The sequence below is a fragment of the Sinocyclocheilus rhinocerous genome, unplaced genomic scaffold (assembly GCF_001515625.1).
Source record: "Sinocyclocheilus rhinocerous isolate Xijiao unplaced genomic scaffold, SAMN03320098_v1.1 scaffold358, whole genome shotgun sequence".
NCBI classification, from domain to species: domain Eukaryota; kingdom Metazoa; phylum Chordata; class Actinopteri; order Cypriniformes; family Cyprinidae; genus Sinocyclocheilus; species Sinocyclocheilus rhinocerous.
The window spans coordinates 869,636-887,420 of NW_015650700.1; the positions used below are offsets into that span (position 1 = coordinate 869,636).

General features: G+C 41.2%; 1 protein-coding gene across 1 annotated transcript in view; it reads right to left on the reverse strand.

Moving 5' to 3' along the window:
* LOC107712323 (collagen alpha-1(XXI) chain-like) overlaps positions 1 to 14,190 on the reverse strand; it is a 118,269-nt gene extending 104,079 nt beyond the window's left edge. Inside the window, exons 1-5 of the mRNA XM_016517548.1 lie at positions 14,100 to 14,190; positions 9,989 to 10,549; positions 8,109 to 8,274; positions 7,789 to 8,020; positions 6,823 to 6,996 (exon numbers count right to left, since the gene is read on the reverse strand). Of these exons, the coding sequence (XP_016373034.1) occupies positions 6,823 to 6,996; positions 7,789 to 8,020; positions 8,109 to 8,274; positions 9,989 to 10,445 (1,029 nt within the window). The 5' untranslated portion in view covers positions 10,446 to 10,549; positions 14,100 to 14,190. The remainder of the gene's footprint in view (positions 1 to 6,822; positions 6,997 to 7,788; positions 8,021 to 8,108; positions 8,275 to 9,988; positions 10,550 to 14,099) is intronic.
* Positions 14,191 to 17,785: the final 3,595 nt, after the last annotated feature.

Sequence of the window (17,785 nt, forward strand, 5' to 3'; positions counted from 1 at the left end):
CCCTCCAGCTTAGTCCCGTGGTGTCTGGGAGGTCCACGGGGCGATGGTAGTTGGCCCCGTGCCAGAACAGCGAGTTGAATGTGTCGTCATCGAGGGCCGTAGCCGCGGCGAGCCGGCAGAACTCCCAGTAAAACTCGACAAAGGGGAGATCGAGGCGAGTTAGGGCGGAGAAGCGAGCGGCAATTTCCATAGCCGCGGGGGGGGGAAACCAGGAAACAAAAAACTTTCGAAAAAAGAAAAACGAGGAGAAGGGGCGCTGCTTACTTTTGTTTTTGGTCCGGTATTCTGTCACGGGTTTGCTACTGTGAGGAGCACGGAACGAGGAAACCAGGAGACCAGGAGTACAAACCAAGGAGTTTATTTCAATCGCGGGGAATCACACGTAGCACAAGGGAGTTGACATAAACAATACCGGACAACACTAACTAAAAGGAATCAGACTTTTAAACACAGGATGACGAGGGACTAAGGAGACACACCTGGGATCACTGGAAATTACACATGGGAAACACCTGGGATGAAATTAACAGAATACACAGGAGACAGAAACTGGGTCACAGAAAAACACACACAAAACACTGGACAGAGTCTGACAAATAATGCCCAAAACACACTACAAAAAGGAATTTTGTAATTGTTTTAATGGAAATCATAAGGATTTCTGTGATGGTTTCTATTGCTTTTTTCAGCAGGGTAACGATACCCATACTGTGCTGCACACTATTGAAAATGTTAAGCTGAAGCTTGACTTTGCAAAATTAAAATCGCAAATCAAATCGTAATCGCAATATCTGTCAAAAAATATATTTTCCCCAAATCGCACAGCCCTACTGTCGAGGACTTTGTCCAGCAGTTCTTGGCAGTATAGAAGCAGACTGAGGCCATTAAGCACATCTTGCCCCGACGTGATCCTCCTTCTGCCACCATTCCGTCTAGGGCCAGCCAACAGCCTGCTCATCACCAATGGGCACTCTCCTGCATGCTCCATAGCAGCTCCGTCCCGCACTGAGACTACACCGAAGCTGGCACGTCGAGCTCCAGGAAGGTGGCGTCCCCCGTGTCTTAGGCCCCTAAGTCCTCCAAGAAGACGGTGAAGCGGAGATCCAGGAGATTTTTCCTTGTGCTGGGCGCAGAATTTTTTGTTTATTTTTTTTATTCTGTTCCTCCACTGGCTCAACGGCCAGTGGTACCCACATTTTCAGTAAAAGAACAGTTTCCTCTTCCTCCGGGTTATATGGTTCATGGGTTGACAGTGAGAAACGCACCACTTCCTCAAAGATGCCCCTGTCCTGCACGAGGAGATTGCTGTCCTACTGGCGAAAGACGCAATCAAGCCTGTCCCTCCAGCCGAGAGGAAGCAGGCGTTTTACAGCCCTTACTTTATCATGCCCAAAAAAGCAGTGACCTTTCGCCAATCCTGGATCAGCGAGTCTTGAATCAGGCCCTTCACAAGCTTCCATTCAAGATGTTGACTCAGAAGCGCATCCTCAGATGCATCCAACTTCAGGATTTGTTTGCAGCGGTCGACCTGACCCGACCTGGGTGCTAAATGCAATGTGCAGGCAGCCTCGGGGTCCTGGACGGGTCCTCGACTGTTTTGGCACATTAACTGCCTGGAGTTGCTGACAGTGCTTCTAGCTCTGCGGCGGTTCTGGCCGTGGCTGCAGGGCAAACATGTGTTGGTCTGCACGAACATTGTGGCTGCATTGTACATCAACCATCAGGGAGGTCTACGATGACGTTGCATGTCGCAACTCGCTCACCATCTCCTCCTCTGGAGTCAGACGCAGCTCAAGTCGCTGCACACCATCCACATTCTGGGGGACCTGTTTTTCGGAACTCATGCTCCTCGTGACAGCCCCTCCCTGGTGGATCCCCCTGAGGAAGGACCTTCTTTCTCAGGGGCAGGGCACCATATGGCACTCGGGTCCAGACCTCTGGAACCTTCACGTGTGGTTCCTGGACTAGACACAGTAGACTTAAGTGATCTGCCACCGGGCGTGGTAGACACTATCACTCAAGCCAGAGCTCCCTCTACCAGGCAAGCTTATGCCTTGAAGAGTCTGTTCGCTGACTGGTGTTCTTCTTGCCAAGAAGACCCAAGAAGATGCCCTTCCGGGACCAAGTGGTGAGCCTGCAAGCGCTGCCACCGGAGGAGGAAGATCCAGCCTTGGTGTTGCTGTGTCCCATATGAGCACTGCACATATACGTGGACCATACCCGGAGCTTCAGAAGCTCAGAGCAGCTCTTTGTCTGCAACGGAGGCCAGCAGAAGGGGAAGCCTGTCTCCAAGCAGAGGTTGGCCCACTGGATAGTGGATGTCATCGCCCTAATGTACCAATCCCAAGGTGAGCTGTGCCCCCTGGGGATGAAGACTCACTCCACCCGGAATGTAGACTCCTCCTGGGCGTTGGCGCATGGCGCTTCTCTAACAGACATCTGCAGAGCAGCGGGCTGGGTGACACCTAACACCTTCGCAAGGTTCTACAACCTAAGCATAGAGCCAGTCTCTTCTCGTGGGTAATAGGTAAGTGGCGGGAAAAACTGGCTCGGTGTCACGCTTGCTGCGCCATTCCCCCTTACAAGGGATGCGAGCGCCTTTCTCTCTCCCAGTAGAGTCCCTGGGACGGCGAACCCTGGTTGCGCATCCTCCAGCACCCCCAACAGTCATACTCAGTGGAGGAGTTTGACGCTAGGCCCAGTATTTGTGTTAGCATGCCTGGAGTTTCGGTCAGGCTCTGTACTGGGTTAGGTGTCCCATCTGTGTGATTCCCTGTGGGTAGTCCCAGATGTGTATTCTTCCACGGTAAGGTTTCCTTCATGGTAAACCCGTGTCTTCCCCTGGACAGATTCAACTCTGTCCGTCTCTGTTGGTAGTAGCTCCATCCCTACTCAGGTAGGACCTAACTCAGAAACCTATTCCATGTGTAGTACTGCCCCCCTGGGGTCAGTCCATATTATTATCTCCACATGTCACCTCCCTATGGGTAGGATGTGGTCTCCGTAGCGGCCTTATTCCTTGGACCTAGGCACGCTTCCCCAACGTTTTCATTTAGACTTGCTGAGAAAAAGCAGGAAAAGATCTGAAGCAAGTCTTTTTCCAGAAAGAAGTTGAAATTCCTTCAGTTAAAGAATTTCTGAAGCAAGTCTTTTTCCAGAAAGAAGTTGAAATTCCTTCAGTTAAAGAATTTCTGTGGACGGAACAGCAACATAATAATAATAATATTAATTAATTCATTACATTTATATAGTGCTTTTCTAAGCACTCAAAGCGCTTTACATTGTGAGGGGGGATCTCCTTATCCACCACCGGTGTGCAGCATCCACCTGGATGATGCGATGGCAACCATAGTGTGCCAGAATGCCCATCACACGCCAGCTTATTGGTGGAGAGGAGGCATTCTCCAGCAGCGAGGCCCCTCTCGGCACCAAGGTCAGTGAATTTGCTCTGGGGAGTTGGGAAGGTTACGACTTCTGTATCTATATTTGTTTAACACACCATGGCTTGCCAGCATTTTCAGTGCCACGGATTGTAACGGCGTTCAGTGGTTGTGGCGTTTTCCATAGGAACCCTAATTTCGTCACAACATAACTCGTAGTGACCGACAGATAGGGAACATCTCGTTATAGGGAACCCTCATAACGGAACCTTGGTTGGGAATGCAGACATTAAAGAGCATGCACGTCCCACAAGTTCAGTGGCTCAGCCTGATGGTTTCGCCATGCTCTTATGGTGTGTGTTGGCGGGAGAAAAAAATTAAATAACTAGTGAAATTTATTTTTAAACACAAATTTTCTTCATTAAATAATTCAAATAATCGGTGACATAGAAATGTTTTAATATATCAAACATCTTCATTTGTTTACTTACCTTTTATATATGCGTTACAAAAAGGTTTTTTATCATTTTTTTATATTTTATTTTTTATTATATATTTTTTTATAAATATATAATTTTTAAAACGCAGTTGTACTTTTCCTAAATAACTTTCCAGTCTGAAGCTTCACTTCCCACATTTCTCACAAATCAAGTAAAATTGATCTTTGCATCATCTTTGCAGACAGATACAGAACAATTCACATGTGATTTGTACCTTTCTAAGCTTAACTTTTGGGAAGCATTTGCACCTCCCTTTGTTTGGGCCTTCAGCTCTCCTTTCCTGTGTCCTTTGTGGCCCTACTCATTTACTGCATTTGAAATTGCATACTGTCTGAGTAGGTTCTACATTTAATGAAAAACTTAATGACTGTTAAAAAAGTATGCATGTGTATGGTATGAACATCAAGCAGCATTGAATTTGTGTAGTATGAATGCAGTCTGAATACACTACATTGATGTTGGCATTGTCATTTGAGCTACAAAGTGTGTTACATTGTTTTCCTGCCATTTGCGATCCTTAAAGTCTCCATTGGATGTGAACTTCAAAATGTTGGCAGAAGTAGTAAGTCATCTGTTTTTTTTTTTTGGCTTTTTTGCCTATTGTTTTATAATACCCTTTGTGCATTCTACAGTAGGGTTAACTCAATTATTGTCTAAAAATTACTATACAGCTGGGTTCAAATTAACCCAAACTGGGTTGGAAATTAAAATAACACAGAGAATGACTACAGTAACAACACAGACAAAAGTAATTATCAAAATGTGAAAAAGTATCAAGCAAGAAAACCCTGAAATTGTCAAACATATAGGCAAACTAAAACTGTACTTGTGTATGAGGGGAAAAAATGCAGAAAACAATGGTAACTCAATAGTTGTACAGCTTAGACTGTTCAACAAAATCACTTTTGGAAAGTGTAATGTTGAATAACCATTAATTCCAATACGGGTCCTTTGGACTCCCTTTATGCATCTGTGTAGGTTTTTTGGTTCAGGCATTAGTGTTAATTTTGTTAATGAAAAGTATAATGAAAAATGTTAGTTGACCAGCTTTTTTCCCATGACTAAGATGAGACAATGGTGAGACGACAATAAGGTCAATAAACGATAACTGTGACTACATCAACATGCAATATCATTGAAAAAAAAAAGATGAGACTAAAATGTATTTAAAAAAATTTAAACTATACCAAAGTTTCTTTTAATTTACATCAATAAAAAGGAGACAAAATATTATTGCGGACTGCTGTACACGTTTTACTACACAAGTTTCCATGTGTGCGGTTGCCAGATATCAATAATTCATAGTGTAAAACCTGAAATGTAAAAACACATTTATCAAATGACAACAATCTTTTTGAGTATAATTTTGAGCAAAACTAATAATAATAATAATTATAATTATCAGTTTAACTATTATACAGCATGACGAATATGTGATGAAAAGTTTTCATTGACTAAAGCTAGACTAAAATGCTCAGACGTTTAGTCGACTAAAACTTGACTAAAAAACAGGACAAGGTTGACTAAATATGATAATAATTAAAAAAGTAAATTTGACACCAGGACTAAGACTAATATGAAGACTATGACTAAGACTAAATTAAAAATGGCTGACAAAATTAACACTATCAGGCATTCTAGGGTTAAATCAAACAGCCCAGCATGTTGGGTCACATTTAACCCAACTCAGCTGTGTCAAAACTACCCAGCGCTGGCTTGCCAAAATGACCCAGATTTGGTTGTTTTTGATCCAGCATTTTTTTTGAGTGTAGATTGTAATAGGTTAGCGCTAGCCATCGAGACCGCTGCTAATGCATTATTCCCACTCACTACTGAAGGAACCAATGGCTTCTGCTTAGTCTTAGGGGGATTTCACACTAGCACGTTTGGTGTACATTTGACGTCAGAGTTCGGTTCATTTGGATAATGTAAGCGCGCACCCACTAAACATACCTGAGTCCATCTGAAAAGGGTGTTCTGGGGTACGGTTCATGTGAACCAGGGGTTCTGTGTTGGTACTTTGAAAACTAAACTAAATTTTCAAAATCAAAATCAAGTACAAAAATGAAGCTAGCCAGCATCCATTCATTTCGCCGCCTTCTGCATAGTAGTTACCTAGGAACAGTGGTAAACAGCTGCCACTCTGATGATGCAAACATACTGTGGTTCAGAACCAAAAAACTACCGGGTGAACACAATCCAGCGGGTACAGGGGGAGGGGGGATCAATCGAACTTGGGTTCAGACCAAGCAATCAAACGAAGTGTGAAAGCACCTTTAAAGGCTGAGTAATTTTGAATGAACTTGACATGTAGTGTGTCAATTCTATGTGGTTATAATGACTCTTTCACTTTCTCTCTTTGTGTGTGTGTGAGAAACACAAAGCACTGGTGACTTCGTGCACCAACACAGTAATGTTTACAGTGCATCAAATACATTGTGCATCCACTGAGATCACTAGGAATGGTGCACTCACTGAGCTGTAAAAGTACGCTGTGTGAAACTCTCTAATGCTTAGTGTTCACGTGTAGGCGAGTGAAAATATAGCTGTACTAAACTAATTCTTAGCCTCTAACTCAATCACTGGTGAGTAAAATCTAACAATAGGCTGACAATAAACATTATTTAGTTGCCTAGCATGAAATGTAGTCGCATCTGCGAGTGATGTACTCAAAGTGTAGAGGGTTGATGTTGGCCTTCCCTTATAATGATGTTGAGAAAGCTAATTTCAACTATTAAAATTCAAATAAATATCAAAATGTTATCACTCTTCAGTATGCCTGAAAGGACACACATCTCAACATCACATCTCCATAGCACCAACAACTTTATTCAATGAGATTTAGGTGAGATGTTCCGTAAAAAAGTATATTTTATTGGTGCTTGTGACAAGAAAAAAACTGGTCTATAGAATGGAATCAAACAAGGCATTGGTGTACTTACAGGTACAGTTGTTTCTTTGCTGACGTACTTCCCAACCTGTGTTTTTCCATTGATAAAAATACCATCAGGAGGCTCCAGTGCCAAGGTTTCAATTTCCAAATCATCAACATACAGAGTGATGTCTTCCTCTGTCACTAGAAGACGCAGCTGATGCCATTTTTCATCAAATAGTTTCTGTAAAATACATAAAGCAGAATGCAGATGATGGAGTTGTATACCATTTACAATTTTTACATTACTACATTAAGCTAATATACCATAAATGTGACTTTATGAGGAAGATAAGAATGTTTCAGTAAACTCATTCAGTAGCACTGAAATTATTATTATTATTTTTTTACATTTTACATTGAATAAAACCTACTTGCGCTGTCACTCACCTTAAGAGTTCTCATTATTTAATTGCTAAGGGATCTTTCTATAAAGTGTATCAGAGAGAATGTATGTTAAACAGAATAGATCATGTTTATGATGTATAACATTCCATTGAGTATTTCTCTGTCCAAATTCCACCAACATTTTAATCCATATGGTGCCTGGTAAGCCTATACTTTGTATATACTCCAATATACTTGGCTGTCATGGGCTTGGAGTCCACTGTTAAAGGATGTTCTGTATGAAATTCGTCTGACATTGTTGTATCCCTGCTTAGACACACATGAATTTCCAGGCTGGATTGGTGCTGATATAGCTGGTGGACCAAAACTTCAAGCGGCATGGTCTTTTTGGTGAAGCTAGTGAAGCAGAACCATTAAGACAGCAGCACATCAATTGAGGATCCAAAACATCCTGAACACAAAATTCAGTATGCGGGTGCCAAACCATGCTGATATTTTCAGCATGGATTTTTTTTAGGTGTATGTTGTGGAAATTTTAACTAATGGCGAATGAACTAACGGAACTGACTAATTAAGACTGAGAGTTCATGAATTGATTCACTGTTCTTCTGTCAAGCTGTGTATTTACCTTAGCAGGTGCTTTAGTGAAGACCACAGTTTGAGTTCCGCTTGGTGTGCTGCTTGTGGTGGTGGTGAACATCACTGTTCTGTCCAGACCATTCAGAGTAACAGCCATTTGAGGCTTTTCATCCTTAGTCTGTATCCGCCATAGATCCCACTCCTCCATAACCACGGAGCCTTTGTACTTCAGCGTGGCCACAAAAACATAGGATGGTGGAAGTCCGCCTGGAAATAACATCCTATGGACATTAAGATGAAGACACTGTTTCACTTCGAACAGAGTATACTTTCTAGAACAGAGAGGCTTGATACCAAAAGGGATTTTACCTAGTGCTCTCACTCAGGTCAACTCGGGATGTCACCTGGTAGGCTTTGCTGCCATAAAAAGATCCTTGTGTCTTTTGAGCTTTTTTAGCCAAGTTGAGATGGAGGAGTATGTCAAATCCTTTCTCATCTCGAGAATTGATTGGAATCTTTGCTGGACATACAGTCTCTATGATGCATTAAATGGAGAAAACAAGATAAATTGCCACACAGCAACAAAAAATGCATGAATCTAAATTAGGCTAACCGAGCATTTCTCTGCATTTCATTATCTTTAATATTAATATCACAGCAATATGTGCAATGTATGGTGAGACAAAAATGACTGGAAAGGCTTAAATATTTACGGAATGTAGTGGTTTATTTTATTTGGCTAGGAGGCTAGTCTAAAAAATTGTAGGAAGACCTTGGCGTGGAACACTGGACACTGCAAATATGCAGCCCAACTAAAGAATGTCCCCACCATTGCAAATACCAGACAAGAGAAGACCTTTTCTATCATAAAGTGCCTTAATCATTAACTTCTCCAGTGTCCGGAAAAACTTTCTATCATGAGCTTCAGGGGCCTCATTTATAAAATGTTGCGTATAAACCGTCCTAAATTTGTTCGGAGATCATTTCTCAAAAGTGCATAAGTGCGATTCAGAGAAAACGAACGTGCGCACAAAAACACGTGCGTACGCCTCTTCCAGATGTGACATTTATAAATCGCAAATGATCTTGAAATTGTGCTGTGTACAGAAAGCGAGTAAAGAACTCTCAACATTAGGCTACTAAAAAGGTCAGTTTAATCTCGCAAAAACTCCCGTTAATAAAAAATCTGACTACACTGCATTAATCTCTTACACTGCATCTTTGTTGTTTATGATGAATTCGGTGCTTGCACGTACACCGCTTTTATTATTATTGCAGCTTAGATGTTCAAATAGCTGCAGTACTCCGACTTTGCCACAAGGAAACGTGCGTACGCCTGCTCAGACCGTGACGTGACGGTAAGTACTTTTCCACGTCAAAGACCGTTTTTATAAATATGAACGTTGCCGTGGATTTTAGCGTACGCACACTATAAGATCAAATCTGTGCATACGCACATTTTATAAATGAGGCCCCAGGAGTCTTAGCAAACTTTTATGGAGGGCAGTTTTTCCAACCTAATGGCTATATTGCACTCCAGTTTTTATTTTCACTTTTTAACAAGTCTGTGTGGAGTTGTTGCTGAGTAATCCATTGTTAGAACAGAAAAGCGCCTTGAGAAATATGCTTCCTCCCCTTTACAAGACTTGCCGATGATCAGGTTTGGCATTTGATCACTTCTACTACTTCTGCTTTTCAACAGACTTAACTGCAAATCCAACACATGCCTTACAGTAATGAAATAATTTTGGTTGGAGGGAACTATACGAAGTTGACATTTGCATGTGCCAAAATTGGATTAGCAGTGTATAAACATCTCAGAATGACTGGCCTTTTGCAGAACTTTCAAGCAATCAAACTGGCTTGTTTGTAAGCTTGCTGGAAATTGATGTCACAATCTTTGAAACACGGTCAGCAATGCATGATCCTGATTTCACACTTTTGGACAATTTACAGCCACGTTGGTGAACTCAGAACACCTGGATGTTGTACAATATAAATCAAACTGTGATCCGTGCATTGAGGTGAGAGGCTCCAAATTATGCGTGCAACTCAAACACGGAGATTCCATAAACCTGTCTCCATTGGTAAATGACATGGTAAAGCTACAAAGTCTTGCTCCCCTGCGGAAGCTCAAGACCATAAAACAGTATAATTTCATTGTGACGTGTGAAAAATATTACACAAATGAATTTGAAAATGTAATATAAAAGCTTGGAGACATGGAGGAACAGTTCATGGTGGCTTACCTTCACACAGCTTCTGCCTAATTACTTCACGGATCTTTACAATAGCTTTATAGTCTTCCACATAAAAAACATAAGTTGATGATGGTTTGTTGGCAATGGCCCTGAGCTCTGCCTCCTCGGTCTCAGAACCAACGCCAATTGCGAAGAGAATTATCCCCTTTTTCCTCGCAGTTTCTGCAGCTGCCAGCACTTCATCTTGTGACTTCCCGTCTGTCAGAACAACAGCAATTTTTGCAATGCCATTCGGACCTCGCTCAGACAAGGCAAAGAGTTTGTCGTTGGCAAACTTGATGGCCTTCCCTGTGTTTGTGTTCCCACCCATGTATTCTATGGACTCCATGGCCTTGATGAGGTCACTACTTGAGAAATGTTTTCCTAGGGGTATATGCAAGAAGGGGTCGTCGCTATATTGCACCACCCCAACCTGGGTGAACTTCTGACCGATGTTGAAGCTCATGGTGATATTTACCAGCCACCGTTTGACAATCTCAAAGTTTATGTCATCCACACTCCATGATCCATCGAGTATGAATACTAGATCACTTGGCGCTGTCCTACAACCTGAAATTGAGGAATGAAGATGAGATTTTGTACTGCATAAGTTGACCATTTGAACTTCTCGCACTGCAAGTCACAGTTTAGACACTTGACTCCAAAGTTCTATCTTCTATCAAATTATTGACAGTCTGCCCTGAGTTCTTAATTGGATGACCAAGCTGGTCTAAAGGAGTTGCAGAAATTGTAGCATTTGCTCTGTATTAAGACATGAACACTGCATCATTAGGTGATGTTATCTGAGTCAATAGTCTTCATGCAACATACACTAATGAAGATGAGAGAAGCACGCTTACTTAATCTCATGTCCTCATCTTGTGCTGTGCAAAACAAGTGAAGGAGCATGAAGTAAAGACACCAAAACACAAAATGCATGGATCTCATTTTGCAACCCATGTTCCTGAAGTACCAAGCTCCAGTTTAGCTCAACCTGAAGAGAAATGAAGATAAGACATGCATTTCTTAGATGTCTTCACATGAATGCCATTGGATTTGCAGATGTTTAGTTTTTATAGTTTTGTTAAATGAATGGCATGCTTTTTGTAATCAATATAAACATCTCAACCAAAACAGTTGAGCTGCAGTTTTATTGCATTTGTTGCGCACAGGATACAATGCGGTTAATTTGGTCCATGCTAATGAAGATGGTTGTGCATTTCTAGGCTTGGATATGAAAACCAGAGAATGGAAATGAAGGTTGTGTGCACCTTTTTTGTATAACTGGAATGAGAAACAGGCATATTATGCAATACTTCTCCATCATTTGAACATTGAAATTCAATGAATGACATAATTGTCCAATTAGCTTTTAAAGAAGTATTCAGGATCATAAACAGGTAAAGCTGAATAAGCAGCGTTTGTGGCATAATGTTGATTACCACAAAAAAAAAAAAAAAAAAGATTTTAACCTGTGCTTACTTTACCTTATAGCAAAACTCAAGCTTACAGTGAGGCACTTGGCACAATGGATTTGGAGCATTTAAAAGCAGAAATGTGAAGCTTAAAATTTTATTAAAGCACTTTCATTCATTGTTCAATCAAAACTTACTTACTTACTTGAGGTGTAAGGTTCTCGTAATTTTTATGGTCTGTTTACGATTTTAGACATGTGTTGTCATGGAAACATGGCAAAGTTTTAAAAATGCATATAACTTATAATGCATATAACATACACAGAACAGGGATAGTAACAGAAAAAAAAAACTTTTTTCACACTAAAATATTATGCATATTGTGGCTATACTTTTGATTAATTTTAAATACATTTTTGTGGTAATCAACATTATGCCACAAGTGCTCTTAATTGAGCTTTCCTTATATTGAACACAACATATTTCTATTGTTTGATTTTTTTTTTTTTAACGATCTCACCAAGTAGAATCATGTCACATTTTGAAATAGTGCTTCATCTAATTCTGGCTCCTGTTGGAAACTGTGTGCTGTTTCCAGAAAGAGAAAGAACTGTAGACATTATTTAAAAAAAACACCGTAATAAATGAAGACCAGATATGCTCTTCCTTTGGAAGGGGTGGGGGTGTTTTTTGGCCTACTGATTGCTGTGGTCAAACAAAGATTCCCAATGCAAGTTACCATCCTCACCAGCTGAGAGATCTGAGCATGACTGGAACACGAGTGAAACTTTTATACATCCTTCAACCTTGGCTAGTTATATGACTGAGGTTTTCCAATCTTTGACCAGGAGGTGTATCATAAGACAGCCATCGTGGAACTAGCCCTCACTCCTGTGCTTTGCAAAGCCCAGCACAAGGGGAGGTATATGGAGCGCTCCATTATTTTCATGAGCATGTCTGCATGCTAAGCGCTCCAACCCACACCCCCACACACACTATTCCTTGGAACTGGAAATTTTTCTGCCAGTAAAATTGTTGTTTTGGACAATGACCAAGCTCATGTTCATGTGACAAAGCCAAAGCAACTTTAAACCAAAAAAAAAAAAAACTGCAAAAAGCAGTTTGGTAAATGCACCATTACTGTTGTGGAATTAATGACTACAGGTCCTGCACAAAAACTGGAAAGACATGTGTGTCTGCCAGCCTGTACCTCTAGCCATATGGCTTTTCTCTGCGCCATGACCTTCTCATTGACCTTGGAAGTTATTGGGGACCTCCAGACAGTTTACGGTTCCAGTCCCAGGTCAAGATGAAGGAGACTTTGGAACGGTAATGTAGCTGGAATGCGACGTGTTTAAACATTCTCCACTATGAAAAGGAACTGCCCCATTAAATTTAGCCAAATGTATCCTCAGCAAGTATCTTCCAAAACATGACATTTAAATCTCAGTGGAATTTCAGTGTGAGTAATTAATTGTGTTTGTAGTGATACTTGTTTAAGAGTTATTCCACGTCGATGGGTTTTGTCCAACTGGATGTGGGAGGCAGGAAACCCTTGTTGAACAGCTGATTCCTCCCTGTCCTCCAGATGAGGTGTTAACCTCTCTGTATCCTATGCGGGAAGGGTGCCAAATATCTATGCTTTATTTAGTCGGTTTCTCAGGAAAGGCTCAAATTTCCCTTCACATCTGTAGTTACTCTTGATTCATTATGTATGGCTTTTCTTGGATCAGTTATCTTCATGTTTTCTAACTGGCAGCCATTGTCTTAGTAAAACCTTTCTGCCTGTTTTCCATTGCACAGCTATAAATGTGCTATTGTAATGCAGTGCTTTTCAATACCAAAATCAACAACTGCTGTAAGGCATGTTCAATTAGTTTGCCAACATGAGGGGAAAATAAATGGGGGGCCAAGTTCCTCAGGCTCCAGTGGAATAGCCAAAACATTATATCAGAGAGACCACTGAAATTGTTTCACATACTCAAGACCGTAAAGACGACAGTCTACCGAGGACAGAGCTGTTACAAGGGAGTTTCCACCAAGTTACGTACATGATCAACATGCATGTCTTACTCACAAATTGTTTGTTGGAGAATCTCCCTTTTGATGCTCTTCCAGCTCGTCTGTGCAGCCTTTTTTAATCACCGCTGTTACCCAAACAAGGGAACACAACTCTTATGAGTTAAAGAAGGCTACATTGTTCCTTCAGTTAGACTGAATAACTTATCTGCACATTTACCCCGGACCAGTACAGGACAAAGCCCTGTTAAATAATTCCATTCATTCCTCACTCGTGACAGTGGCACAAGTCAGGAACTGATAACCATTACAAATAAATTCACCATGCAGGTTGTCTGCATGACCAAAGATTTGCAGACAAGAAAGAACAAAGCATGTGAGGTTCTATGCATGTAGAACTTTTTAAATGTTCTCAAAAGGGAATGCATCAACCCAACCCTCAACAGACAACAGCACACCACCGTCAAATAAAAAATGCCATGTTCAAGAAGCCCTGGATGAATTTCAAACAAGCATTTTTTTTTTTTTTACAATGACCTCATCTGTTGGGGTAGCCGTAAGATAATGAGATGTGAAACAGTATCTTCTGCATGCTGGTTGCAGCCAAAGGAAAAAGTGCAAATAACACAACAGTCAAGAGAATCAATGCATCATAACGGTTAAAGAGAGAACAGACAAAGATTTACCAGAGTTTGATGTGCAGGGAGCTGGACTCTTATTGAATAAAATCCTCTCACTCACACTGTCTGGTGTCTCATGGTCAGTGCTGTGCAGAGCGCAGAGTTGGAGGAGGTGGGTTTGAGGAGGCTGCAGAGTTGCAGATGTGAGCCTGCCCTCTCCATTCACCTTCCAACTCTCTCTCTCTCTCTCTCTCTCTCTCTCTCTCTTCCTCTTGGTTACAGAGGTTGAAATAAGATGCAGATAAGGAGAACTTCACTAAATAGAAGAGAAAATGAGTCAGCCCCCTTTTTGTGGAAGTAGAAGGAAAATTATAGTAATTCCGATATTCTTCCAAGGTTGGGATTGTGTATGACAGCTGAGAGGATAAATATTGCGAGTGAGTTTTTAGGAATGAGCCAGAAGATTAGATAAGAGAACATGCTTTCACATTCTCTGAGTCGAACTTGCGAGGTGGAAGGTTGTTGCCTGTTTGTTGCTTCATACAATATGTTGTTTATTTTCAGATTCATTTCTTGGACATTTTTTTCAGTATGTGTGTACTTCCTTAAGTCATTGATAGTGATGGAGGAATTACTGTATATGCTTTTGCTTGTAAACGGCATTTCTTGAAACTATTTTGTTTCTGTGAATTTGCAGCTTGCAGTCTATTTAAAACATAGTCCATTTAATATATAGGCTAGTGAAACGGTGTATATGTTAGGACCCACATCTTGTCCATTGTAAGATCATTTAGACACCAGAAGCAGATTTATGCAAAGCATGATAGAAGACAAGACAATTTATTCTCTCCAAAATGTCAAATTTATTGAAGTGGATATGTTATTGGAAACAAGAAATGTCTACCATTGAGTTACTCGTGAATTTGAAAGCTGAACATTTGCATGTTGTGGTTTTGGCACTAAACGTAACCTATGTGCTGTTCACAATCATTGGAGTATTGTAATTTTGCAGAACATCTTTATGCTTTTCTCTACTATATCAAGCACAGTGCTTTCTTGGCATAATCTTCTAAATACTCCCTTAAATTGGGTAATTTCAACCATGTTATTCATTTTTTTATGTGGAACAGTGCAGGAATGTAAATCAAATCTAATCAAATACAGACCTGCCAAACTGTACGCATTGTGTGTAGCGGGTACACATTTTGACCTCAAAGTACACTGGTAGGATTTGTCACAAAACTACACAAAAAACTGGTGACTGACTGCCACGCCGAACCGAAAAGAAAACCGTGATTAAAGGTGTGTGTGACTGAATTTAGACCTGCTAACCTTTGGAAAATATTTATCATAAAATTTTGCATTTTGCACACTGTGCAAATACGATTTTGACAATAGCCATCAAAGAGCTTCAGGTAATAATCAAGCTATCTAGGAATATATGAACTCCTCCCCAAACCCCAAATATAGTCATTTTAATTCCAGCATCATACATATCTGGAACCTCATCTACACCAAAAAAAATATTAATAATAAAATAAATAAATAAATAAAATAATGTTTTTTTTTTGTGCATATACAACAACATTTGGTTATTATAATGTAAGTGTGATAAATGCCATTTTAGTGTCAGAGTTAAGGAGTAAAAGCTAATGCTGGGTACACACTAAAAGATTTTTAAAATCTTATAAGATCTTCAAAATGTGAGAGACCACAAACATGAGGACAAAAAATCCTAGATTTAACCGTTTTGCTCCTATAGTGTGTGGTGTGCTGCGATGTTCCCCCCACACATCAGGATTTCTGATCGTAAATATTCAACATGTTGAATATTTACGATTCGCGATCGGGGCGCCTCCGACGTTCTTCCGAGCAGATTCAGTCACTCTTAACAAAGCTCACACCAGTGGTGTAGTCTACGTGATACGCAGGTATACGCCGTATACCCACTAGGAAAGGTCAAGGATTTGCGTATACCCACTTAAAAAGTGTGCGGATACGTAACAACATCGTTTTGTGAATGACCTTTCACACGTTCATTCATAAATTCACCCTGTCTGTGTTGCGAAGCACCGACTTTTTGATAACCACGCTGTGTTTCTTTTGATGACTATTGCTATTGTGCAACTCTTGCGCATCATTGAGTGTGCAAGCTAGAAATGAATTAACATGAATCACTAAAGGAGATCTGAAATTATTACACTCTTTCAGTGTTTTCGTAAGCCTGCCCCTGAAGCTGCTGCTGCTTCGGGTGACACTGCAAACAGATGACAGGAACGTTAACATTATAGAAACGACAGAAAATTAACCAGATAAGGCTGATAGGCTATTATCCTACGCGGTACAGAAAACGAGGCTGATGCTATCTTAGCATTACCTGGTACGTCAAAGTAGCATATACCTTATCATTAACGTAACTGTAACAGCAGGGGATTGTTGGCATGTAAGAACAATTAGTGATTTCAGTAAACAAAAAGTTAATATTAAGTGACTTACACTGTCTGACTATAACAGTATTGCCTGATTTTGCTCTATTTTGTCAACTAAAAAAGTTTCAAACAAACTCACAACTGAGCCGCTACACATCTCCATTCAAACACAGCGTTGTTTGGTTTATGAATGAATCTGCGTTTTTAAACGAATCTAGTGAGTCAATTAAATTACCCATTCATAAAGACAGTCACGTGCTTTGTTCCTGAATGTATCAGCCATTCGAACAAATCAATTGAGTGAATGATTCAGTGATAAAATCAGTAACTTGCCGCCACCTAATGGCAGTTTTAGTTTGATCATTTTCTTAACTTATTCTCAACATGAATTTATGAAGTTAATTGCACTCATGCCACCTCTGAACCTCATTAAATGTCTGTAAATACCTACAAGCCACTTTTGTGTTCTTCTGTGCCACCTCTGTAGAGCAAATTAATTTTGTTAATACTGATTTTATTTGATTAGTAACTTATTATACTTATTCCATTGTTTTAATTAGAAATTTTGATAAAAGCTTATAAAAATACACTTTTGAATTTGACATAAAAGATAACATTGTCACGGGAGGAGCAAACGACAGACACAGTGGGTGTGGCGTCAGGCCTCGGAGAGGCTTTTATTTACAGAAAATAAAAAACATAGTGTCCAGAAAAGGGAATAAAGTGTCCAAAATAAACAGGGGGTCTGGTGTCCTCGTCGTGCTGCGGGGTTAGTGAAGGTGGGGCAGTGTTCGAGAAGGAAGGGTCCAGGTAAGGGGCGGAGTCCGGCGGCCGCACGCGCTCCCCTCTCCGGTCCGGGGCGCAAGGGGAGGTGGCTTCCTTCAGCGGCTTCGTCCTTCTCTCTGCCCACGGCGCTTGAAGGGATTATACGGCCCGGCATCCTGGCCTGACGGCCGTGTAACAGGTGCGTTTCTCGGCCGGACCGCGAGTCCGGTAGCTCACGACTCTGGCGGCACAGGAGTCCCTCTACGCACCCTTCCTGGACCCACGAGGACACCAGCAATTAGGGGGAGGCAGCCGACTAGTCACATCCCCCCCCAAGCGACATCCCCGTCATCAGACCGCCGCCCACACGGGAGTGCTACCATCCTCAACCAGGCTCCAAGCGGTCGGAGTGGGCGGGGCGGGGATTCCTCTCCGGGCAGTTCTCCCTCTCGCACCGCGCCGGAACAGGGACAGAGAAACCGGGTTTTAGTCGACAGCCTCAACCAACCACAGGGTAAATGACAATAGAAGAAACGTCACTTACCCCTTTTGTGGCTG